A 27,824-nucleotide genomic window follows, 5' to 3' on the forward strand; every position below is an offset into this window, starting at 1 on the left:
AACTTGACACCTTGAGCTGACAACTGACTGTAGATTGTGTTGAATTCATTCAGATGATTGGACATAGGTGTCCCTTCTTTCATCTTCAAGTCAACAAGCTTCTTAAGCCAGTATACCTGTGAAGCTGCACTCTGCTTCTCATAAAGATCACTCAGCTTTAACCATGCTTGATAAGCCGACATCTCGTCTGCTACATTGAAGTAAACGCTTTCTGCCAAAGTCTGCATAATGGTAGAAAGTGCCAATTCATCCATTTCGTTCCATTCATCTTCGTCCATATCTTCTGGTTTTATCCCCTTGAGCTTTATAGGTTTTATCTGCTTCTTTTGTACCAACACGTGCCAAATCTGCTTCTTCCACAATGGGAAATTGGTTCCATCCAGCTTCTTGATATTGTAAAGAGCAGTGTCCTGTGATCCAGCCATAGCTACGCTTCAGAGTGGTTTACTTTCTTGGGAAAAATTCGGCAGAGTTTCCCCTGTAAACTGACCTCTGAACCAATATCAACCTGTCAAATGAACCAAGAAAGCTTCAGATTCTGCATAAATTTCGGCAAAGTCTCCTTTGTAAAATGGCTTTGGAGTACTCAAAAACAGACCAAAAAACAGCTCAAAAAACACTGTCTCTCTGACATTGTAAGCTGTGGGTAAACCTGTCCTGCACCTGTACTGTCTCTCACTGTCCTGTCACTGTCCTATAAGCATAGACTGCGACAATGCCTCAACGGCAGTAAAGCAAAGATGCAATCCCAACTGTCTAACTCACAGTCAATACATCCTAGCTGCCTATCTAAGGGTGCTCGAGGGATCGCTCCAAGACCTGTATCACCGAAAGGATCTCAACATTCGAGAATCCCCCAGCTCAATAAAACCTCACTCGACCCTCAACAAAGGCTGCAGTAAATCTGACAGTACATAGACTTCCCACAAAGTCATACATCCACAAATTTCCCACTATATGTTGTAACCGCTGCGGCGGTTGTTTGCTGCGTGACTCACAGCCAGCAAACCCTCAACAAACATACATCATCTCTGACAATACATCCCATGTGGAAGTACCTGCAATGTCAGGATGAAATCTGGAATATCAAGCAGCAAACACAAGCTACCTGATGAACTAGTGGATGTCGCCTACAGTCTGTGTGTAGATGCGCCCGTGTCGTATGTGACACGCCTCCAAGAACTGTGAGCCGTCCTTCAATGTGTAGACAACCACAAATCAACACTCTGGGAGTGTCGATATCCTCAGGACCTGCAGTCGTAGGCCGAAAACCCCAAATTTGCAGAGTCGGATCTGCACCCGTCGAGACCACGTAGTCGAAAATGGCCTGCGCAGACCTTTGTCGAAGCCGAACGGTGGCCGAGATGACCTCAGAATGATATTCTGACAACACCGAGGCCTACGGGCTTTCCCACGAGATTTGGGGCCGTGTCTTCGCCTGTCGAATTTCACTCCAATCTGAGTTGGTGACTCTAGCCTCCTGCAGTGCTGCCCCGAGCCTCGATCTGAGCTCTGATACCAGTTGAAGGAGTACGAGCGGAAGTGCGACGCGAGAGAGAGTGCGAGAAGAAGAGCACGACGATATGGTGAACTCGCTCTACTGTAATGTGTAGAGCATAGTGTTCTTATTAGGTTTTAACAAAAGAATATGTGTACATACCTGGCGGCCCGCCCACTTACCTGGGCGACCACATTGGGCTTTATACCCCAACATACTAAGTTAGCAAAAAGGTACTATGGTCCCTTCCAAATTCTTCGGCCAATCAATGAGATGGCCTATCAACTGAAGTTGCCCAGTCATTGGCTCATACACAATGCTTTCCATGTGAGTCTATTAAATCCTTACAAAGGAGAGCCACCTCAAGACCCAACCATTGAAGACACACCGGAGATCGAGGACCAAGAAGAGGTGCTGCAGCCTGAGTCCATTATCCGACATGAAGACAAGGTACTAAGAGGCGATAAGACTATCCGATGATATCTTATTAAGTTTAAAAATTATCCTTTTGAAGATTTTCAGATCCTATCAGTTGATATCCTTGTCCTGCTTAAACTTTTTTTAACTTAAATTACTATCCAAAATAAATTTAAAGTATATAGTAGTTTAAAGCATCAAAAGGCCATCACCCTTTTGATGTAAATGGCTAGATCTTGAGTACTTTTCTTTACACCAAGTTAAGTCATATTTTTCAAATGGTATCCTCAAGAACAAAAGTCCATCACCCCTTCTGATTCAAGTGCCATTAGGTATTTACAAAATGTAACTTGTTTAAAAACTCAATTTTTTTGTTTACAAAATACAAACTAATCATATTTTTTAACTTTCCTTTAGAAGTGATTTAAAGTATGAAGTATCCAAGTTAAATCATATTATCCAAGATTGATCTTCCAATCATAAGTAACACTTTATTCAAACACTTCAACCACAAAGGCATCAAAAGGCCACCCCCCCTTTTGGTACAATTGGCTACACCAAGCATCATTTAAAGACCAGTATGGTCATTTTCCCTAAAGTCCAAAATCACAGAGGGTCAAAACTCCATCCGAAGCTAGCGACATAGAGCAAAAAGTAGGCTTAATATATTTCTTACTTTTCACGGCTAAGCATCATTTTGAGGGTTTATCAAAAGATCAAGCAAGCTTAACTAGTATGCTACTAAGTGTCATATAATTGAGGCAATATTAGAGGAGAAGTAAGATTCAAGAATCAATAGCTTACTATTGTGTGTTTTCATAAAAAAAATTAGATAAGCAATATTATGTTCCTAAATCAACCGATGTAAACAAATTTCCTACTCAAAAACCAAGCACATTATCTTGTGATGTCAACACTAGGTGAGTACAGATGCTATAAAATGAGATCATTAGTATTCCAAGTTTGAATATCGACAAGGTCGATTTTTGGATCTTTGGTAGGGCATCACGGCTTAAAGTAGGTTTATATCCACTTTTGATTAGTCATCGGTTTTTCTTTTAAACAAAACTATATCAAAACAATATATATCATGGCTAGGGGAGAGGTAGGCAAGTAAGTGTTATACAACACAAACCAGCCAAACTAGTGGTTGGCAGCAATCACTTCCAAAAAAGTAGATCACATTCTCTATTTAACCAGTCATGCAAGTATTACAGTAAGCCAACACTAAAGCTATTATTAGTTTCAGATGACTAGTAAAATCTCCACAACAAATCGGTCTCGAATAGAAAATTGATTTTTACAGAATGCAAAGAAGCACCAATAAGTCTCCATAAATATCCGTATTTTTAGATCCGGTCTTGCAAGGTTAAACAAAAATAGCTATCACATAATGCAGATTAAGCCTACACACTCTTATGGTCCATTTCAATGGTATCAATATAGTTGTACCTTCCAATTTGGTAGGTAGAATTTATGTCAACTATATAGGTAGCTAAGAAAACCCATTTAGAGCAGCATGAATGAACCAAAGTAGAGATTAAAATTAGGTGTTCCCACAAATTCTTCACTAGGCACAAGGTACCAACCTATAACAAACCATTAATTTCAAGAACCTTCAACCCAAGTAGAACACCATGATAGCCTTTAGGTTTTTTTTTTTATATAATAGCCCAGTTTATGGACAATGGTTTATCATAACAAATCACAGCATGTGGTTAGGCATTATCCAAGTAGGAGACAAAGGGAAAAACACCTAAGAGGCATTGAGTTGCTCCACAATCTCCATGTTGCAAGAGTTAATCCCTAAAAATTGAACACGGTGACCCTCTCTCTCTTTTACAATTTTTAATGAAAACAAACAGAAAAACATGGCTAAGTGAGGGTGTTAAAAAACCTCTCACTTGGTTAAATAGGCAACTTGTCTACAAGTGGAGTCCATTCAGCAACCCTTGAGGAATATAAAGCATTCACCACAGCCAACTATAAAATCCCCAAGAAATCATAGACTGCATAAGCCAGGGCTCTGTAAACTTTATGAGGCTGGGCAATAGGGCAAGCATGAGCGGGATGGAATCAGCATAACAGAGGGAGAGGAAAAACTGGTCAAGCTCATTGGCAGATCAGGGGGGAGAGAAGACGTACTCGGACAAAGAGTAAAGGGGGCAAGAGAGAGCACGCAAAATAACAAGAAATCTCAGCTAGAGTAGGGGAAGGACCCACTATTGAAGGAAGTGAAGAGCATTAATAGTAATCCATGCTCCCATTCAACTCAACACAAGGGGAGGGTCCGACACTCACTAAATAAAACCATTATCACATGAAAAAAATTCCATTAGGATGTCTAATGTTGAATCAACCATAAATGAGAAGTGAGAAAAAAATCAGTAAGCAAGGCACATCATGCAATCATAGAACTATGCACAACAAAATAACTCTACATCAAACCCCATGCAACCAACCATAAGACAAATGAGGGGAGTATCCCACCAAAGTTCCAGGTAAATAATCAAAGTAATCCTCCATAACATTATGTCTAGCATAAGTAGGAAAAGTCTTATGGTTATCATCCTTAAGAAAATAAAACCACCAGCTCCAATAAGTATGACACAAGCAAGTGCAGTAACAAATGCAAGGCAAATCTTACACCGATTATGTTAATCATATACAATAGCATACCCATCAACTCAATTATACATAATAGAGACAGCTTCTTCACTTGAGGCAATAGCACGGTAATTTAGACTACTTGTAAATACCTATAAGACAATATTTTCCATAAACTTTGAAGTAGCTTCTGTAAAAATTACATTACTAGGCTAAGGAAACCTAGCAGATTGTTATATTAAAGGAGCCACACGTGTCATAAAATGATCAACAGCATCAAAAGTCCCCTTCACCTTGAAGTAAACATGCAAGGTAATTATTCACAAGACAAAATAACAACCAACCATAGCCAGATAGGCTTTAGGTCAAGCCAAGTATAGATTTTAGGAATTATCCACCAAGTGAGTCCTAGTTTAATAGAGGTGAATCAAAATTGAATTATTCATCAAGTGAGTCCTAGTTTAACAAAGGTGAATCAAAACTGTTTGTGAGTGGGTGAAGGATGAAGTAATCCTAGCCAAGTATAGTGACCAAAAGGAAGTGTGTGTGTGTGTGTGTGTGTGTGTGTGTGTGTGTGTGTGTGTGTGTGTGTGTAGCTATTTTACCATAATTAATAATAATTAATAAGACATAATTGAACTTTTACATTCAAAAGATAGCTGGCTCCAGAATAAAGGAAATGATAAGTACAAAACCAACTCAGTCTTAGAAGTATCTTTGTACAATGTTTGTAAGAATGAAGCCTCATTCCAGTATACAGATAGCCGAAGTACTTCCCTTGCAGTAGGTGTATGTGTAATCTTGTATTTGGACGACTGCTAAAAGCCAAAAAAAAACTTCTAAGATAAGATAGAATCCTTACCTGCATCCATCCAAACAAGACAACAGATATGTTAGCCTTGGATGTGTTTTATAGGTATCAATGGACTATACCAGTTGTTATCCATGTCCATCTTACAAAAAAATTTTAAAACTTACAAGCTTAGTCCAAAGTATTTTATGTAAGAAATTTTTTTTTTTCAAAAAACCCCAAATTTTCTAACAAAAAAATATATTATTCTGATTAGAAGGCCACCACCCCTTCTAATCCAAGTGACTTAATCCCCCATCAACATCTTTATCAGTTTTTTAATTATCTTTCTAGATTAATGAAAACTCAACCATATGAATCTATAAAAAAATCTTTAGAAAATTGCAAAAAAGTATCAAGCTTGTTTATGTTTATTTAGATCAGATAAAGTTTATGCATCATGGTACATGGAATCCAAATCTTCCCTTAGTCTGTACATCACTTACCTTATACATCTCTTAGCATACCAAGGAGCCCTTGCAGTATCAAGCCAGTCCTCAAGTCAAACCATGAAGTTAAAGGAATAAGTGCCCTTATGGTTTTAGTGTCAAACTTTACCTGTCCTTGTGAATGCAAAAGTATTGTAATGCCTTATCAAGACAACCAGTAACAAAATAAGCCCAGTATCTGTAAGCATTCGGGCCAAAACCCAAAACCAAATAACTAAAAAACAATTGAATATCCATATGCAATCGGCGGGCCAAGTCCCCCCCAATTTTACCATAAGCCAAGACAGAGCGTGCATTGTAACCATTACCGATTCTAAAACGAGAAGACACCCGACACCATATTACTGCTATGCCAAGCCAAGAGGCAGATACCATAACATATTCCCACATATTATGGTGCAAAAATTAATGCAGTCCACCTTGTTTATGACCGCGCTATAGCTAGTACTGTGTTTCAGATCCAAAAAGTCCCCTGGTGTATACTTACCTCTATTGGTAGAGGTTCATTTGCATGAATATGGTGTTTAAGCAATAGGGGCATCCACATAGAAACTTAATTATTGTTAAGAAATTACACCGCCAAGTGAATGCAACAAATGTACTGCTCTATCTCATCCAAACTACCCAGTTAATGAGTTGGTACAACATTAGTATGCAACCGGGGAAACCACCCCCACAAACCATAAAAAATAGTACACAGTAAGTTGAAAAAGCACTCCTTATATTCACTTAGCCCACCCGATGGGCCTTACCAGCCTTTTATTTAACAGTGATCCATTAAGCCATGCTTATGTGACAGTATCAAGCCAATCCCAAACTACACCTGCCCATGCAAAAATTGCATTACCTCATCCAAAACAACCAAGTAATGAACCAGTACAACATCGGTTAGCACCGGGGGCAAAAACCCCTACAGTCCTAAGAAGAAACTGCCAATATAAGTGCGCAGTAGGTTAAAACAAGTGTAACCCAGGCCAAGCCAAGCGGAAAACAACCCCAGTTTTTTTTTCCAACTACCAATGGATAACAAATGTAAAGTGACAATACTTATCAACCATCCAACTTCAAACAACCATTACTATGCTGAGTAAAAATACCCACAGTGAGCCATAGCATCAAGCTAATAACGCCATACTAGTTCTAATGTAAAAACAATAGGTTTGCAACAAAAGAACATGATAATCAATCAGAGTAGCCAACCTGCTTACTTTGTATTGCAAGCTCCATATTTTGGTGCAGTAAAGAAAACACACAGTCCCTTACGATTCATGCAAGCAAGAAAAACATACAAGGCTAAGTGAGGGGCAGAGATGCGCCCTCACCTAGAAGGAAGATGAAGGCCCCCGTCCCTGTGTAGCATGCAGAGTGATGAGTGGAACGATCCGTCTTGAGGATCTGAGACAGCGAAGCCGCCTGTGATGTGGAATGCCAAGGTAAAACAACTACAGCGCCTTCACGGACAGTTTTCATAAGACAGCAAACCACTCCATTAGGCTTTTTTGTATTACTTATGATTTCTAAGGGCCATATCCCATGGGGGATATATATTAAAACTAGGAGGCATTTTTTAGAAGAAGCCCAAAAGGCAATTTTTTATATGCAAGTACTACACAGTGTGTGTGTGTGTGTGTGTGTGTGTGTGTGTGTGTGTGTGTGTGTGTGTGTACCCTCCCTATCCCAGGCACCAAACACAAAGGGTTGATAGTAGGCCCATTGTGAATGGGCCTACCACCTTATGAGAGTGATGAGAATTCTATGGTTGAAGTGTACTCCAGGCCAGTCATGCTCGGTAAGAGTTTGTAGAATTTTATTGATTATTTCGTTTCTATTAAATCCATTCAGTTAGTACTTTTTTATTAGCACCTTAATGTCCTCCTAGGCAAGGAGGTAAGTGGAGGAAGAGTATATGATCAAGCAAAGTAAGCTGATACAAGTGCTAATAGCCACTTTGTGTGGCCTATTACTATTCCTTTTAATGAACTCAACAGGTGACAGTTTAAGAAGATCTCTTTTCCATACAAATTTTAGGTCATATCCTCCTACACATGGTATATGAAGGGAAATATAAAAGTTAAGGAATTGTATAGAAGTGCAGTAAACTCCATTAGGTGTTATGAACTCTTGTAAAGAAATCAATTCAATTTTTAGGCGGTTAGGATATATATGACTGATCTCTTCAAAGAAGGATTTATTGTTGATGCTTAGTAAGTCATCCATATATCTGTAAGTGTGTCCAAACAGTGAAAGTTTGTCATTTTTACTTTCCATGGCTCTGAGACACCATTTGTATTTGAAGAAGGCAAGGTATATATTACACATAAGTGGAGAGCAGGAGAATCCCAGGGGGATGCCCAGGCTTTGGTTAAAGCATTGTCCTCTAGAGACGATAGTACAATCATCAAGTAACTAAGATATGTAAAGACATAGGTTGTCTTGATTGACATGTAAAGGGTGTAAGGAGTATGCTTCTTAATCCATCTAGGTTTTTTCAAAAGGGATATGTAAAAATGACTCTTTTTTCTAGCATTGGTAAAAGCCATTTTAATAACCTTTGCTAGTACATTTATTGAGCCAAGATCCCCTTCTAAGGGAATGTTTTCATAACATTGAGTAATATCTGTTTGAAACAATATGGAAGATTTATTTAGGGAGGTTAAGAGTAACCTCAGTAGAGTTTTTTGTTAACCAGAAGGGGTTGTAATGTATTTGTAAAAATTTGTGGCAGATCTTTTGTTTAGAGGCACAAATAAGTTCAAACTCAGCTAATATTAAGTCAAGACATAGAGTGATATCCTTGGTGATATCAATAAAGATACCATTAGAAGCATTACATATCCATCTGAATTTATGTTTATTTATTTTATAGGTGGGAAAAAGTACATGTAGTTTAGTGTCCTGTAGAGTATATCCTAGATTTTCTAAGTTTCTAGAGATGTCATTGGTAACCGTTTGTAGGGAAGTGTTAATTCTGATGAATTCCCTCCCAGAAACCCAAAATTGAGCAGCTTTCCAAGCTAGTTTCTTGCATATAAGAGTGGGACAATTAGTGTTTTTATCTAGCCTGACTATGAACCAATTTTTAGCCAAATTGTGAAACTCATGAGCAAGTTGTGGTGTTAACCAAGAATTATCAGTGGATAACCATTTTCTCGGTATTTGTAAAACTTTCTAAGAAAAACAACTTTCCACAATTTCTGTCCAGTAGGATTGTCTTCTCTAGTTGGAGAGAACTGACGAGGTCAGTTAGGCAGCTAAGTGAAGCTGATAGAGTGAGATATGGGTTTTTGGGGAAGTTAGGTATGTGATTGAGCCCATTGGCCAAGTTTTTTTGTATTTTGGTATTTTCAATGATGCTAAGATTATAAGTACAAACATGCATACCATATGTATCAAATTTTTTGCAAAATGTGATAAACTGATTGCATGTACATGGAACTGATTCATGCCAAAGAAAATCATTATTGTAAACAAAGTTTTTAATGGGTTGTTTATATCTCCAACCAATAAGTACATTATCGAGTATTTTATGATTGCCAAAAAGTAGGCCAAAGCACTCACAAAAAAATGCCTGAAGCTATATCCAATCGAGAAGTACATTATGGAAGAGACAATGTACGTAGATGAAGTTTTCATTTGGAGCTTTTTTATTGAGAATCCATCTTCTACAAGGGCTTGTAGTAACCTGCATGCTCATCAAGGATTACATTTCAAGAAAATTACTATTAGGGGAGTTTTTGCCTCTTCCCCTAGTGTAGTTATGAGACTTTCCTCGATTAGAGGAAGATCTAGGTGTCAAAAAAGAAGTAAAGGAGTTGGGAGTAGTAAGAGAGTTGGGGGTCTTTTCAGAGAAGGGGAATCATCCTCATCAATGCATGGCTTGAGTAAGCTAGTGATAATTTTTACTCCTTTGTAATTAGCATAAGTAGTAAGATAGATCCCTGGTTCATCAATTTGAGTTCCTTCAAGATATCCAGCATTAGTCCCCTAAAGATGTTAAAGTAAATTTGAGCAATAACAATCTGTTTTGCTTGGCCGCCCAACTAGGAGCAAATAAGGGAGAGGTGAAAGTCCACAGGTTTTTCATGGAGGAAGAGTAGGTCAAGATGGATGTGCCAAATGGCAAGATCAAACCACATGATGCTGGATTTGCACGAGGCTTTTGGGTCAAGAAATTTGCAGGCACACTTTACATATGGCCGAAAAACATTCCAAATGGATTCTGTGTAGAAATCCGAGTTTCTTTTGGCAAACTCCATGTTACCTTTTGTTCGAATTTAGAGGCCAGTATTGGAGGGCATTTAGAATGGTCAATGAGATTTAGGTTGAAGGGGGATTTTATGAGTTCCTCTTTGTCAAGAAATTGTCCGTCTTTTAGGATCTTGGGTCTGCAATCTTCAAAAGGTATGCCTAGGTTTCAATGGAAATAGGTGCTAAAAAGCTTTGTTGGGTAAGACCCAAAGCTGATGGTCTACCCCAAAAGACTCGATTTCTATTTGCCTAATAGGCAAGAAAGGAAATACTTTAGAGATTTTTGGTACCATTTCCAAGAGGTTAGAGTCATTGAGGGAGCAAAGATTACTCTGAAATTCTTTGACAGCTTCTAGAGTTGCACTATCCCTACAAAAGATACCACCAATTTGAGGTATAGTAGGGGTAGCCGGGGTACTAATAAAAGATGGATTGAGGCCGCAAAGTTTCTTCAAAAATTTAGACAGATCAGCCCCAGAAGAAGAGAATAGGGCAAGCTCTTGTTGGTATTGTAAAGAGAGTATGAGAAGCTGGGCAATGTATTGGGAGATCAAATTTACATCCTCCTTGGAGTCCTTGTCTAAAGTAGCCAAAACTTTGACCCAATCATTAAAAGATAGCATGTGTAAGATAGACATCTTTTTGTCTGAGGTAAGTGCCAAATCATATATTAGTTGAGATGCATCCAAGCTCCTAATACATATGAGGACGAGAGATTAAGCCACAGAGAGGGGTTCAGAGGTCAATTCCAATCCTTGCAAGAGAGCAAGGGTCTACAATATATCAAAAAAGTTAGTGAGGTTGTGACTACTTTTTGTAGTAAGCAATACAATTTTTGGCCTTCCTAGCAAAGAAAGATTGGGTTCTAACTGCCAGTGCATTTTCAGGTTTATGGTCTCTAAGGTACAACTTAATTTGCTCAAGAATTTTTGTATGATTCTCAGGTTTGTGTTTAACCCTCATGTGAGTGGTCATTCTAAAGTGTTTGTGGTCCTGAAAGGAAATATATAAACATAAATAGGATTAGTTACCGTAGATTGGGCCTGCAAACCTAAACTGGAAAAGTTAAAGACTATAATAGCCATGAGCAGGGAACCAAAAAATAGTCTATGAAGGACCGCCTAACACCTGTCAACCAATCAAGGAACTATGTGCATCTTACAAACTTTTTTTAAAACTTTACAGGCTTAGTCCAAAGTATTTAATGTGTAAAAATGTTCTTTTAAAAAAAAACCCCAAAGTTTCTTATTATTCTAATTAGAAGGTCACCACCCCTTCTAATCCAAGTGTCTTAATCCACCATCAACATCTTTATCAGTTTTTTTAATTATCTTTCTAGATTAATGAAAACTCCACCATATGAGTCTATAAAAGAAGCTTTAGAAAATGCCAAAAAAGTATCAAGCTTGTTTATGTTTGTTTAGGTCAGATAAAGTTTATGCCCGTCATGGTACATGGAATCCAAATCTTCCATTAGTTTGTATATCACTTACCTTATACATCTCTTAGCATACCAAGTGGAAAGGAGCCCTTGCAGTATCAAGCCAGTCCTCAAGTCAAACCATGAAGTTAAAGGAATAAGTGCCCTTATGGTTTTAGTTTCCAACTTTACATGTCCTTGTGAATGCAAAAGTACTTTAATACCTTAACAAGACAACCAGTAACGAAATAAGCCCAATATTTGTAAGCATTCGGGCCAAAACCCAAAACCAAATAACTAAAAAACAATCGAATATCCATATGCAACCAGCGGGCCAACCCCCCCCCCCCCCAATTTTACCATAAGTCAGAACAGAGCGCGCATTGTAGCCAGTACCTATTCTAAAACCAAAGGACACCTAGCACCATATTACTCCTATGCCAAGCCAAGAGGTAGATACCATAATATATTCCCACATATTATGGCGTAGAAATTAATGTAGTCCACCTTGGTTATGACCGCGATGTAGCTAGTACAGAGTCTAAAACCAAAAATTCCCCCGGTGTATACTTACCTCTATTGGTAGAGGTTCATTTGCATGAATATGTTGTTTAAGCAATAGGGGCATCCACATAGAGACGTAATTATTGTTAATAAATTACACCCGCCAAGTGAATGCAACAAATGTACAGCTCTATCTCATCCAAACTACCCAGTTAATGAGTTGGTACATCATTAGTATGCAACCGGGGCAACCACCCCCACAAACCATTAAAAACAGTGCACAATAAGTTGAAAAAGCACTCCTTATGTTTACTTAGCCCACCCGATGGGCCTTACCACGCTTTTAATTGATAGTGATCCATTAAGCCATGCTTATGTGACAGTATGAAGCCAATCCCAAACTACACCTGCCCATGCAAAAATTTGCATTACCTCATTCAAATCAACCAAGTAATGAACCAGTACAGCATCGGTTAGCACCCGGGGCAAACACCCCCTACAGTCCTAAGAAGAAACTGCCAATATAAGTGCGCACTAGGTTAAAACAAGTGTAACCCAGGCCAAGCCAAGCAACGCGGCAAAAAACCCCAGGTTTCTTTTCCAACTACCAGTGGATAACAAATGTAAAGTGAAAATACTTATCGACCATCCAACTTCAAACAACCATTACTATGCTGAGTAAAAAAACCCACAGTGAGCCATAGCATCAAGCTAATAATGCCATACTAGTTCTACTGTAAAAACAATAGATTTGCAATGAAAGAATATGATAATCAAGCAGAGTAGGCAACCTGCGTAGTTTGTGTTGTAAGATCCATATTTTGGTGCAGTAAAGAAAAAACACAGTCCCTTACGATTTATGCAAGCAAGAAAAACATACAAGGCTAAGTGAGGAGCAGAGATGCGCCCCCACCTCTTAAACAGAAGGAGGATGAAGGCCGTCGTCCCTGTGTACCATGCAGAGTGATGAGTGGAACGATCCGTCCTGGGGATCTGAGACAGCAAAGCCACCTGTGATGTGGAATGTGAAGGTAAAACAACTACAACACCTTCACGGGCAGTTTTCATAGGGCTGTAAACCACTCCATTAGGCTTTTTTGTATTACTTATGATTTATAAGGGCCATATCCCATGGGAGATATATATTAAAACTAGAAGGCATTTTTTATTAGAAGCCCAGAAGTCAATTTTTGTATGCAAGTACTATTTTGTGTGTGTGTGTGTGTGTGTGTGTGTGTGTGTCGGGGGATTCACTATGGATTTCCGTATGGTATCACATGAGTGTACAAGAGGGAGTTTTTTAAAGGTCAGACATAAGCGTATACAATAGGGGTATCCCCCCATTATTTCATGCTCGTATTGTATACATAAGGGAGGGGGGGACCTACCCCTCCCCCCTCGAGGGGATATTAAGTGCTTGTGCCATAAGACACATGCACTAACAAGACAATTAAAGAATCTTTCACATGAAGGTGTTGTTCTTGGTATTTCAAAGAGTTAATTTACTCCACTAGCAAACTAAGATAGCTATACCAATGAGAAGATATGGAACCTCCGTGTCCTCTCCCTTAGCTAACATCTTTAAGACTTGTTCAACAAGCTTCTAGATTTGTTGGGGTCGGTGCTACCATAAACTTGACTAATCTTCTTCTATGTAGTCACTAGGCATCAATATCTTGGACATTCAAACCTTCATTAGCCTCTTCACCATCATCATCATCAATACCACCATCTGCATAGCCTTTGTCTCCACATCTGCACCCTCATTTTATTCATTGTATGCAAATTCAATAGAAACACCAATGGCATGATCAAGAGCTTCTCCTGCACCCATGATACCAGCTTTACAACCATCATTATAATCTATAATAAGTTCCCCAATCTTTGCATGTGCATGCATTGTTTGGTAGCTTTTCAAACTCTTTCTTCTTATCTAGATCCTTGGTGTTGTCATCCTTAAGGACAACTAGAACTTTATCATCTACCCTATGTAAAATATCTTGGGGTTGGTTGCCATATTATTGTTGTATGAGGTTCAGAAAGGGTTTCCTCTCGTGTATCCCTAGAGTGGGGGGCCCTCAGTCTTGTGATATGCTTATGTATCACCAAGTTGACTTATGTATTAAATAGTTGAAATATTTCCTCTTACGTATCCCCTGACTAAGGTCCTCACACTTGTCCCTTGTGAGCTATGTGCTGAGACTAGGAAATGGCAGCAACACTGCATACACATTGCCAAACGGAGCTGCAGGCCATGTCCTTGTTGGCAACCAGCTCGACGCCATTTTGAGTATGCTTTTGGATGGGGGGTTTTGCTTTCCCAAATATGGCAGAGGCAAGGCATGCCCATCCCATTTACAACAATGCAAGCAACAACACCATGGTTGAAAATGTGCAAGAAGGTTGAAAATGTGCAAGAAACGACGCACTCTATAGACCCTAGGACTCTACATGGCTCAAGTAACCACTCTCTCTCTCTCTCTCTCTCTCTCTCTCTCTCTCTCTCTAGCTCGTAACTCTGCCCTACGATGTTAAAATTCTATTCTTCTTCTTCTTCTTCTTCTCCTCCTCCTCTCTCTCTCTCTCTCTCTCTAGCTCGTATCTCTACCCTAGCTTGTAGCTCTGCAGAGGCCTCCATCCTCTCCGATCTCCTTGTTTCCCCTGGGTGAGGGGCTTCCCAGCCCCGCCCCACCCCACCCTACATCTGAATCTACATCCCAACCACGCCTCGCCAATGACGGTGCATCATCTACCTTGAATCAATTGCCTGTCTGCATGAATCTGAGAGTGGATTCATGTTTGTGAAGCTGGAGGATAATAATTTAGGGAGCACAACGCAGAAGAGAGGGCTGAGCGTGAACGACTTCGAAAACAATGGCAAAGGGAGCAAGAGCGGATCAAAAGTAAATTCCATTACTAGCTTTGTATGCAAGGGGGTACTGGTGCTTTGTTGTGTTTTTTCTAACAAAGGTGGAGGTTGCTGCTACGGATGAAGCATTAGAGATTACTTATAGCTATTGGGGTCCTCTATCAAGTCTTATCAAAGTTAAGCAAATGCTTGAATGTGTGCTTGGGACAGTACAGGCACTGTGGGATGTGTTGCCTTTGTTTTTAAACACAGGCTGGTGAGAAAGCTCCAACATTGTGGTTTTAGAGAAGCACATGGGTGCTAAATTAGTGAAGAGGAGAGGATCATCAATTTCAAATTTTTCTGCCAATGATAATCATTCAGGTGATTTCCTGGCTCTGTCAAAAAGTAGGGGGCGTTAGGGAGGCTTTGAAACTTTGGAGAAGTTGGTGACAAGTGCATATGCTGGGCACATGGATGTGTGCTTAAGGGATGACGAAAACAAGCTATGGGTGGCAGAATCAAGTCACGAGAATGAATAGGTAATTATTAGCTAATTCAAAGTTTGATCTTCATGGTGAATTGTGACGTTCTTCATGGTGAATTGTGATGTTGCCTTGTTAATGGTTTGGAGCTTGTGAAGGGGAAGGATATCATCGCTATTCTTTCATCAACAGCTAGCTGATGAGGCACATTCACATGTGGCTCTTCTGCCACTACATCCAGATGTACGTGCAAAGTTTAACAGTAGTGCAGCTTGGTAACATGCAAGGATGATGGATGGGAAACCGTATGGATATCATAGTTTGATTTTCAGCTGGATTGACACAAAAACTGACAATTTTCCACCTCTAGTTGATGCACATCTGGTATGGCTCCAAATTCTTACTAGTGCTGCTTCTATGATCTTGCTGGCCGTTTGGAACTCATCTCATGTGCTTGGCCTTGATGTTAATGCAGGTGATGTCTGTTATGACTCTTTGGACGCAAATGCAGCCAGACTAAGCGGCAAACATGTGGAATGAAGCATTGAATAAAAGGTTGGGCAGAGAGAGAGAGAGAGAGAGAGAGAGAGAGAGAGAGAGAGAGAGAGAGAGAGAAGATGAAATGAAATGAAATGTTATGATGGAACTTGGGGTGTAGGGGTGCTCTTTGTACTTTGTTTGTTGGCTTTTGTCCTTCCTGCTAGTTATGTGGGTCTTCCATTATGGCAGGTGGGCAAATCCTTTGCCTATGGTCCGTGTGGTGGGAAAATCCTTTGTCTCTCCTGCGGTTGGCATTGGCACCCTTTGCATCATCTATTAGGACGTGCATCCTCTATCTTGCCTTTGTTGCTAGCAATGGTCCAAGGCTTCCCATCTACAACCACCTTGCCCGTTGTGGACACCACTTGTTGGTCATGCATGCCTCCATTGTGTCCACAGCCTGTTTCCATACTTGATGGCTTTCCTCAATGCTAGATTACATCAGCATATTGCCACCCATACATGCCACTCTCATTCCACACAACTAATTGGCGTGCCCTTCATTACCACATCATATCTGATTGCCCCTTGCTCCCAATAATAGTGCCACCACTTGCCTGCTAGATGCAAGTGGTAAAGATGAGGGATGACTACACTTTGAAGCATATGTGACTTAGTATTGTGCTCAATACCTAGATAGGAGCACTTGTGTAAAAAGACTTATGTATAAGATACGTATCATGATTTATTCAATAATTGATAAATGATAGTAGACATAAGATCTATCATTTAAGGTTGATGTAGCAAGTGTTCTCAAGCACAATGTTTCTATTTAAAAAATTTAATCTTTTAATGGGTTGTTTAGTAATGTGTTTTGATTTGATAATTGAAGTTTTTTATGGTTGATTATGAGAATGCCATTATTTGTTATTTAGAGAACAATCGGTTTCATATGTGCCATAAATCCCATGTGGAAGCCTATTGAGTAGGTGGCTAGTATTGTTTGTTTCAAGATTGAGATTCGTATCAGTTTATAGGGGAAATGTTATCCGTTTTTTGACAAATTACATTGAATTGATTGGTTTATTTTAATGTAGTATTCATTATATTTGTTGCTTCTCATGGTGGTTTGTTCTCTCAAATGAAAACACGGTACAATCTACACTTCCGTTTATTTGCAATTCAACATGTATTTTTGCAAAAGCATGTGCTTCTAAAACTGTTTTGTTACTAATATGCATAAAATAGTGGGTCATTACATTCCGTATGAAATCCATACAAGGGGGGATGGCTCATTGCGAGAATGTCCATATCTTGTCCGTATGTAGGGGTTAGGTTAGCATGTAAGATATCGTACCACATCAAAAGTCCATGAAGACAGTGAAGAAATTCTTATCATAACTATATGCAATAATGTCTTCAGAGAAGATTGTACTCCTTTAAGAGTTTTAAGGCTTTTCCAACTAGTAGAAAATCGTGTGGATATCGTCCAAAGTCTATTTAGGATGTTATACATGTTTCTCAAAATCATGGATAATCCCTGAACAATCCATTTAAAGAAAGTATGATCTTGAAAGACACAAAAATTAAATTGATTACATATGGGTGAGCAAATTTGGATTAACCTACAACGTAAAATTGACAAAGCCAAAAGATTACAATAGCCATGAGCAGGATCTCAGTCTATAGTCAAGGAAAGACAACCTAGCACATGTCAACCTAACAAAGAAGTATAGACCATGGGTCAATCAAAACCTATAGATGTTAATCATGATGAAACACAAGTAGAAAAACACTCAAACAATAGAACATGCAGGTAGATCAAGAGAAGATAAGAAAACTTCTTCCTTCTTCATTCATGTGGAGTAAGATTACAAAAGCTTTATCTAGGAAACTGAACAACATGACTTTTGAGATTATGTGAGACTCCCAATACAACCACATGGATATTAAGATCAAAACTAGACTTTAGACCTTATAAGGAATAGTTGGATATGTCTTTTACACAGGCATTGTCCAATGGCTTGAATTTTTTTCAAAATTTGGCACCACTTCCACAATCCCTTGACCTTATAGGCAAGCTGCACTGAGTCGCACTAAGCTACAAGGTTGATGCCCATGTTTGGAGTACACTCCCTTGTCTGCATCACCACTGACTCCATATTTGTCTCCACATATATAATTGGGTTGCCCACTTCCACACTCTCTTTTATTGCCCTAGTGGATCCACCATCATTGCTTGCTTTGATTCTATAGAACCTGCTCCTTTGATGCACACAATTTCTTTGCTTCCAATATCAACTCGGTATCCTTTGCCTTGACAACAAATATCTTTTCTAGGTCTTAAATGAGTTTCTACATCCAATCACTAAGCATCTTCTTCACAACACTCCACAACTCTTCCGACTTCTCTTGCAATTGCTGCTTCAGTTCTTCTACCTCATCAGTTGTAAGAGCCACCCCTTGCATCTCTGTAGTATCCTCCAACACTTCTTTCTCAAGGGCACTTAAAGCTTGTACCCGATCATGCAACAATGTATTCTCCACATATACCTTTCCAAGCTTTGTTTGCAACTCATTCACCTGTGCCATCACATCGGCCTCAATAGAAACATTCCAAGCATTAATTTCATCCAAGGTTACCTAGAATCCCAATAAGTTGATTGATAGTGGACACCCTCAACTGCTTAATCTCCTTCTCCAATTCCACCACATACTTTTCTAGTTCTCTGTATCATTGATTTGCCATCAGCATGGCTTCCTCTACCTCAATATTCTTTTCTGCTTTGACTTTTGCCGCTACCAAGTCTACTTTTTGCTTCCAAAAAAAAAAATGAATAGATTGAACACACCCATTACATCCTCCACATATGATATGACCCACATCGGGGTGGACAATCAACCCTCAAATCACATTTAGCTCTTGCACCTGAGCTTCAATAACCTCAAGCTTGATCTTATTTTCCTCAATATACTCTGCATTTGGAGCTATAAACTATGTCTTTGGTGGAATGTCTGCATTCTCATTGATATGCACGTTGCTTGGTGATTTTTTCACCTAGTTAAGCCTCCTTTTTCTCTCAACAGTAGACTCCACTTTGGTCTTCTGCATTTTCTCAACAAGTCCTAAAACAAAAGCATACAAACCTACTAAATAAGGAGTCAATTAGCCTAAATCCATATTCTGGTGCTTGTTCATCTTATCATACAGAGATATCCTCTAAAAAACCCAAGTGGCTAAAAGGCATCCTTGCTTATATATGTATTCTTTTCCATCAAACACACTCGGCAAGATACCACTTTATATGCCTTCTATGCAGCAAATCCAAATGCTCTACCTTGTAGTAATTCTTCAACCCTATTGGTGACCCAAACTCCGTGCACATGACATGGTTCATCACCTTCATCATCAGAGAATCTTGCACCAAAGGCAAGACAAACACATTGTTCACTATCTCAGGCGTTATCTTCACTCCCTCTAATGTATCTCCCTCTCCTTGCTGTAACAAACCAAAAATTTATGTTGTGTTCTCGACCACCTCCCAAGCTTTCCATGGTTTGGTTGCAAACTCCCATAAGCTGATACGCTTCAGCCACTCATCCATACTACGGTTAGCCATATTGATTTGAGACTCCATCAAGCTACCTTGCATGTCGTCTCCAAATTGTTTTGAAGTATGAAGTATCCAAGTTAAGCCATATTCTCCAAGAGTGATCTTTCAAGCATAAGTAACCCTTTATTCAAACACTTTAACCACAAAGGAAGCAAAAGGCCATACCCGTTTTGATGCAAGTGGCTACACCTTAATGACCAATATGCTCATTTTCCATAAAGTTCAAAATCATAGAGGGTCAAAATTCCATCCATGACTAGTGATATAGAGCAAAAAGTCACCTTACTATATTTGTTACTTTTTAAGGCTAAGCATCATCTTGAGGGTTTATCAAAAGATCAAGAAAGCTTAGTGTGCTACTAAGTGTCATATAGATGAGACAATATTAGAGGAGAAGTAAGATTCAAGAGTCAACAGCTTACTATTGTGTGTTTTCATAAAAAATTTGATAAGCAATATTATGTTCCTAAATAACCTCATGATGTAAACAAATTTCCTACTCAAAAACCAAGCACATTATCTTGTGATGTCAACACTAGGTGAGTACAGATGCTATGAAACGAGATCATTAGTATTCCAAGTTTGAATATCGACGAGGCAGATTCTTGGATCTTTGAATATCGACGAGGTAGATTCTTGGATCTTTGGTAAAGCATCATGGCTAGTAGGTTTACATCCACTTCTGATTAGTCACCAATTTTTTTCAAAAAAACAAAACTATATCAAAACAATATATATCATCCATGGCTAGGGGAGAGGTAGGCAGGTAACAATACAGTAAGTGTCATACAACACAAGACAACCATACCAATCAACCAATTTTACCCAAAGAGATCGGTTAGCAACAATCACTTCCAAAGAACTAGATCACATTCTCTATTTAGCCAATCATGCAAGTATTACAGTAAGCCAACAGTAAAGCTTTTATTAGTTTTAGATGATTAGTAAAATTTCAACAACATATCAGTCTCGATTAGGAAACTGTTTTTTTACAGAGTGCAGAGAAGCACCAATAAGTCTCCATAAATATCCATAATTTTAGATCCGATCTTGCAAGGTTAAACAAAAATAGCAATCACATAATATAGATTAAACCTACACACACTTATGGTACATTTAAATGGTATCAATCACAGTTGTACGTGGCAGGTAACATCTATGTCAACTATAGGACATCTAAGAAAACTCATTTAGAGCAGCATGAATGAACCATAGTAGAGATTAAAATTATGTGTTCCCACAAATTCTTTGCTAGGCAAAACATACCACCCTCCAACAAATCATTAATTCCAAGAACCTTCAACCCAAGTAGATCACCATGATAGCCTTTAGTTTTTTTTATAAAATTAATAACCCCAATTTATGTATAGTGGTGTATCAAAGTGAATGATAGGTGGTTAGGCATTATCCAAGTAGGAAAAAAGGAAAAAAACAACTGAGAGGAAGCGGGTTGTTCCACAATCTACATGTTGCAGGAGTTAATACCTTAGAAACAAGCACAATGAGCCTCCCTCTCTTTCACAGTTTTTAAATGAAAACAAATAAAAAAGAAAGTCTAAGTGAGGGTGTAAAATCACCCTTTACCTGGCTAAATAGGCAGCTTGTCTGCAAGTGGAGCCCATTCAGCAATCCTCGAGTACTGTAAAGCATTCACCACAGTTAGCTACAAAATCCCCAAGCAATCTTTGACTGCAAGAGCCAAGGCTCTATAAAATTTACGGGGTTGCACACTAGGCCAAGAGTGAGCGGGAGGGAATCAACATAATAGAGCCTTCGAGGGAAAACTAGTCGAGCACCTTGGCAGATCAGAGGGGCAAGAAGTTATCTCAGACAAAGAGTGAAGGGGGAAAGAGAGAGCGCACAAAATCCCAATAAATCTCAGGTAGAGTAGGGGAAGGGCCCGCTATTGAAGAAAGTGAAGAGCATTAATAGTAATTGAGGCTCCCTTTCAATTCAACACAGGGGGAGGGCCCCACACTCATTAGACAAAAGCATTATCACCAAAAATAATTCCATTATGGTGTCTACTGTTGAATCAACCATAAATGAGAAGTGTGAAAAATTAGTCTGAGGCAGCTATCATTACAAAGCAAGGCACATTATGCAATCATAAAATTATGTCAACAAAATAACTCTACATCAAACCCCACACCACCAACCATAAGACACATGAGGGGAGTATCCCACCAAAGTGCCAATTAAAGAATCAAAGTAAATCCCCCATAAGACCATAGAGCCATTAGCCAAATTATTTCTAGCATAAACAGGTAAAGTCTTATGGTAATTATTCTTAAGAAAATAAAACCATCAAGTCCAATAAGTATGGCACAATAAATTGGAGTAAAAAAAATGCAAGGCAAACCTCCATATCGATTTTGTTAATCAAATACAATAGTATACCCATGAGCTCTATCCTACATAATAAAACTAATTTCTTCACTTGAGGCAATAGCACAATAAATACCCTTGGTAAATACCCATAAGACGATATAGCCATAAGCTCTAAAGTAGATTCTGACCAAGTGACTCGGTAAGGAGGTCCAAAATCCAAATGTTTTAAAATTAAATGAGTTATAGGTGATAAAATGATCAGCAGCACCCAAAGTCCCCTTTAGCCTCAGGTAAACATGCAAGGTAATCACCCACAAGACAAAATAACAATTAACCATAGCCATGTAGACCTTAGGTCAAGCTAGGTACAGATTATAGGCAATAGCCATCAAGTTTGTTCTAGTTCAATAGGGATAAATCAAAGTAGCATGTGTGGGTTAAGGATGAAGCAATCCTAGCCAAGTATAGCTACCAAGTGTGTGTGTGTGTGTGTGTGTGTGTGTGTGTGTGTGTGTGAGAGAGAGAGAGAGAGAGAGAGAGAGAGAGAGAGAGAGAGAGAGAGATGGAAGAGGTTTTGGCTAGCAAGTGCGATAGCGGGGAGCTAAAGAGAGCAAGGTTTGTCCAAAAATGTAGCATACCTTATCGCAGACATTATCATAGATATGATCATGCCTGCTACTACCAGCATTAATGTGTATATTATCACGTGCTGAATTTTTAAAACATTTAAAAAAGTATCCAATGTTGCAGGGCTATAAACTTTGCAACCCCCTCTCTAATACACACTAGCTTTAGTCCTAGTTTTATTTTCTATAACTTTTCTCTCAATTCCTACTTATTGCATTTTTTTAGAACTACTTCTTTAGTCTTTTTTTCTCTTTCACTATTCAAAATTTAGCTTACACCTAATCTACTAATTATTCATTTTTTAGAGCATATATGAATTTTCAAAGATTCTTGAATTAATGTAATTTTTACAGGCATGTCCAAGTCAATTAGGACGATTGTGGCCCTCCAAATGGCCCCGACCATAAGCGATAGCTCAAGGATAAACTTCATTGCCCTTGTGCCAAGTGCAAATGTGCAATTTCTTGTGTGCGGTGCATTTCCTTGGAGCATGTGGAGAACGAGGGGCTTTGTATCCCTCAGAAAAGTGCTCAAGTAGATAGGGATGCCATTCCCTTCTAGCTTGAGGATGCTTCCCATTGGTCTGTTATTGGAGGAGGTGAGAGTGCATGTAAGAATGAAAGATAACGGCAAGAGCAAGGGCATGGTGCTTAGTGGTTGTGACACTAGCTCTACTTCAATAGCTCCTCCCCAAGCCTCTTAGGGATACTTCAAGTTTGACAATGAGCACATGCTTGGCATGGTTGATGAGGTGTCGGCACATGAATCCAACACGTATGAAGAGAATCATAGACCATGCACTAAACAAGCAAAAGCAACGGATTATAGGTTGTTATTGAGTTTCTAAACACCCCTTTATGATGGTGCACAGTACTCAATGCTCCAAGCATCATTGGAAGTCCTCAACCTGCAAGAAAAATTTAATTGAAGCAATGCTAATGTAGATGCACTCCTCAAGTAAGTTCTATTTTTATATTTTGTTTTTTCCAAGGTCTTCTTGGTCTCTCAATGTATTTATATTGGTTGTCTATTGGTTTGTAGATTGATGGGCAAAATGCTTTCTAGAGATCACCACATGCCTTCAAATCATCAACGAGCAAGATTGTATATCACTGCACTTGGCATGGAGTATGAGCACATCTATGCACGTGTCAATGATTGCATATTTTTTTGCAATCAACATGCACATTCCACCTCTTATCTAGAGTGCAAAGAAGTGCACTACAAGATCGAGACTCGCTTATCCTATAAGGTGTTGATTCATTTTTCACTTATCCCTTGCATTCAACACATGTTTGAAAGTAGGTCTACGGTGGAGCTTCTTGCATGGCACACCAACCATTTCTCAAAAGATGGAATGATGCATGTCCATGCTGATTCACCCGCATGGAGGCATATTGAGACTCAATGGCCAATTCTTTTGCTAGAGCCTCGTCACTTGAGGCTTGGATTGGCAAGTGACTGACGGAGTCAATCCCTTTGGAACCAAGTCTATATTGTGGAACAAGTACTTGTCCAGTGGTGATTATCAACCACAATATTCCACCATGGGAGACAACCCAGCAGGGGGGTAATATACTCTTTTGCTACTTGTGACAAGTATAAAGTGATAAGTATTGATGTCTACCTTGAGCCCCTCATCGGGGACTTGGAGGAGTTATGGAAGGGGATCTTCATTTTTGATGTTTCAATTTCAAAAGAGAGGAGGCGACTATTGTGAGGGGTATCGTTATGTGGACTATGGAAGGGCATCTCCATTGTCGATGTTTCAATTTCAAAAGAGAGGAGAGTGACCATTGTGAGGGGTATCGTTATTTGGACTATGAACGAATATCCTAGCCTTGAAGAGATCTTTGGTATGTTGTGTTCATTCTTCTTGCTCTTAAGCATTTGAAGTTTCAAGATTTTCTCTAATGATATGAGTGTAGAGTTGTTCATATCAGGCCACAATGCATGTCCTACTTGCATGCCATCATTGATGACGAAGCAGCCAAATGCCTTGCACAAGTAATCTATCAAAACAACCATCATTTCCTACCCCAAAGTCATGGCAAATACAAGGCTCCAACAAATGGAAAGACACCTCTAAAGTGCACAATGGCAGATTGGGCAAGCATTTGGGAAGAGCACTACAATAGTGATCCATCCGTGTCTACTCCATCAAAAGGTATGTCAAGGTACTCTATATTTTCAAGGCTTCAATATTAGAAGGACTTTAAAATATTACACCTCTTGGATCATATATACATATTCAAGAATTTTTCTCACACTCTTTGGGATCACATTACGAGAAAAAGGGACTCATTAGGGGCGAGGGAGGATTTGAGGACCTTGAAACGTCTCCCCACATCCGCCACTCCATGTTGAGGTCCTAATGGAAAGAATGTGCTTCCTAAAGCCCTATGGATTCTAACCAAAGATGAGCTTGATTGAGTTCCAGTGCCTCTATTCATGCACCCACAAGATACGTGACACCACTACAGGGAGATTTCACAAAGCCAAAGAAAGATGGAAGCATTCAATTGTATGGGTTGAGGTATCACAATTCTCATAAGATGCTAAATGTAATTTGCTATTTTTTATGTTGTTTCATTCAATTTAGATACTAAATATTGTGTATGACTAAAACAATATCTTTATCTTAATATTTTAACATTGTAGCTCATTTTTTCCATGAGTATGTGTACATGTAGGGACAAGAAAATGAGGGAAGCTATTTCAAATTCATCGAGTTAGTAAGGTAAATTATATCTCTATTCCACTCAACTTTTCTATATACACTAAATATTTAACATGCACTTAGTGTACTCTTGTGTGTTATCTTATAGATTCGTAAGCATGTATGAATGAAGGATGGATCATACAAGAGGCACTTGTATATATTTCAGAGCATTTGGCTTCTATGATCCCTCTATGCCTTGCATGTGGTCAAATGAGGAGGATGCAAGGAGGACTTCAATTATATTCTATATTCTATTAATCCACCATCAAAAAATCTGGTTTGTATTTCCACTAACACCTCAAGGAAGAACCATTTTTTCCACTAATGAAGTGGAAACCATCTTCGACCCTCTCCCACCTACTACTTTGGATCAGGAGGAGGCCGAGGAGAGAGAGAGATCGATGGTCCCATAGTCGTCAATCTTAGCGATGGATGAATCAAGTCACAACACCGTCAATCTTAGCGAGGAAGATGATTGTCATGATGAATGATGAATTCAAAGATAATGACGCCAACTCATCTAGAAATAACATTTTAGTTTCTCTCTTTGTTGATTTAGGAGCCATGGGTATAGATTTAGATGATGCTACTTGTAGAGATCTTTTTGAAGATGATTTATAAATGTTGTGTATTTTATTTTATGGAAATTTTTTGTCGTGTCTCTCTCTCTCTCTCTCTCTCTCTCTCTCTCTCTCTCTCTCTCTCTCTCATTTTATCAAGCATGTTAACTTATGTTAATCAAATGGGTGTGATTAATTTAATTATCAAATATCTACCATTTTTGTCTAATTTTTTAGTGAGAAATATCAAATGATTTATACTTTTTTTATAAAATAGAAAGAAGTACTCAAATTTAATTATTTTTGCTCCAAAGCATTGCACAGTAATGGTAGAGGCAGATGACGATAGTTATAACCTTTCTCTCTCTCTCTCTCTCTCTCTCTCTCTCTCTCTCTCTCTCTCTCTCTCTCACACACACACACACACACACACACACACACACACACACACACACACACGCACACACACACACACACACACATCCATCGTCACACATTTCTTATGTGGTTATTTGAAGAGTTAGACCTAACTGAGCCCAAAATTGTTTAAATTCCGAGGCTTGCATCTGGTTGAGCTAAAAAGGTTATGTGTGTGTAGGCTCGCTAGCGGACCTACCAAGTTTTTAGAACTCAATTGAATGAAATTTGGGGTCCACCTACGATGCTCATTCCAGAGCTAGGCAATGTTGAAAACATCCCCCCCCCCCCTCCCCCCCCCCCCCCCCCCCCCCCCCCCCCCCCCCCCCCCCTCCAAACACACACACAATACAATAGCCAATCCAATTTGAGCTAGCCACAAAGAAAATCCCTTGAACATGGGGTACTCTCCAAAGAAAGGGTTTTTATTCTTAGAGTGATGGAGTTTTAGGAGGCCCGGCACTCAAAATGGAGAGCTTGATAGCTCTATAAAGATCTCTTGGTGCACTCACTCTGCACAAAAATGATGCAATTAGTTGAAGGTCAAGTAGAAACTAATTATAAAGTAAAATTGCACAAAATCAATTACTAAATGCAATGAAACACACACATTAATTGTAATCTAAAATGTAAGTGCAATCTTCTCCTCACTTAATCACCAAAGGGAAAGTGGATCATGTGCATGCTCAACTGGTGATTAGGGAGTGTCATTATTAGAATTGCTAATGTGATAGGAATTAATTGGTGTAGGTCTAGAACCGTTGACTCTAATACCACATGAAAGGGAATGGCATTATGGCAAAAAAACATTAACAAACCATTTGTAGTGTGATTAAAATGTTAATTGAGAGAGAGAGAGACTAATGGAGATAGCAAACTATAAGTAGACTAATATGCAAATAAGTACTACAAAGTGTGTATCTTACGCTTCTTTTATAGAGTTGGGAGAGGGAATTTGATGGCATAAGTAGTGATGTCAAATGTGTAGGCTTCCAAAGTAGAGGGGTTCTCACTTGTGTATGTGTCACACACTCGAACAAGCCTCCCCATATGTGTCATAGTAGCACCCAAAAGTACTCCCCATGAGAAATTGACAACAAAATGTAGAACCAAAGTCAAAACATCCCCCCAAAATAATTGTCAACTAGGTGTAGGATCAAAATCAAAACATCCTCCTCATAGAATTCTCAACCAGGTGTAGGATCAAAATATGCTTATCCCTTGAGAATTTGAAAGAAGGCTATAGTCTAAATAAATATACACCTCCCATAGAGAATGGTAGGAAACTAGGTGGTAGGTCAAATACAAATGGGGCTTCTTTGATGTCAAAGATCAAAGGTGAAGTCCTACTGTAAATATTCAAAGTGCTTCATTAGGAAGAGAATGGGGTCTAGGAGGGCCTCTTTATTTGACAGTTTAAGGGAGTCAAACCTTTAGTATTAAGAAAGCAATTGAAGGACAACTTTTGAATTCAAATAGGCAAAATGGATAGTTTATTTGAATTCAAAATTTCCCTCCAAAATCAAATTTAAAATCTAGCGGACAAAACTATATCATGTAACATATCTATAGGTGTAGGATCAAAATATGCTTATCCCTTGAGAATTTGAAAGAAGGCTATAGTTTAAATAAATATACACCTCCCCTAGAGAATGTAGGCAACTAGGTGGTAGGTCAAATACAATGGGGCTTCTTTGATGTCAAAGATCAAAGGTGAAGTCCTACTACAAATATTCAAAGAGCTTCA

At 39.0% G+C, this 27,824-nt stretch overlaps 1 protein-coding gene and 1 pseudogene across 2 annotated transcripts; one reads left to right on the plus strand and one right to left on the minus strand.

Moving 5' to 3' along the window:
- The first annotated feature begins 13,997 nt into the window (after nt 1-13,997).
- On the plus strand, nt 13,998-16,605 carry LOC147421484 (uncharacterized; annotated as a pseudogene). Its single transcript, XR_015186741.1, has 4 exons — nt 13,998-15,383; nt 15,485-15,710; nt 15,802-15,881; nt 16,056-16,605. The product of XR_015186741.1 is annotated as an uncharacterized LOC147421484 (transcript).
- Nucleotides 16,606-16,736: 131 nt separating this feature from the next.
- On the minus strand, nt 16,737-25,112 carry LOC147421485 (uncharacterized). Its single transcript, XM_086502629.1, has one exon. It carries the CDS (start codon nt 18,396-18,398, stop codon nt 18,162-18,164), a length of 237 nt encoding a protein of 78 aa, XP_086358755.1. The 5' UTR covers nt 18,399-25,112; the 3' UTR covers nt 16,737-18,161.
- Nucleotides 25,113-27,824: the final 2,712 nt, after the last annotated feature.

This window comes from Adiantum capillus-veneris, chromosome 27 (assembly GCF_014529385.1).
Source record: "Adiantum capillus-veneris isolate H3 chromosome 27, ASM1452938v2, whole genome shotgun sequence".
NCBI lineage: Eukaryota > Viridiplantae > Streptophyta > Polypodiopsida > Polypodiales > Pteridaceae > Adiantum > Adiantum capillus-veneris.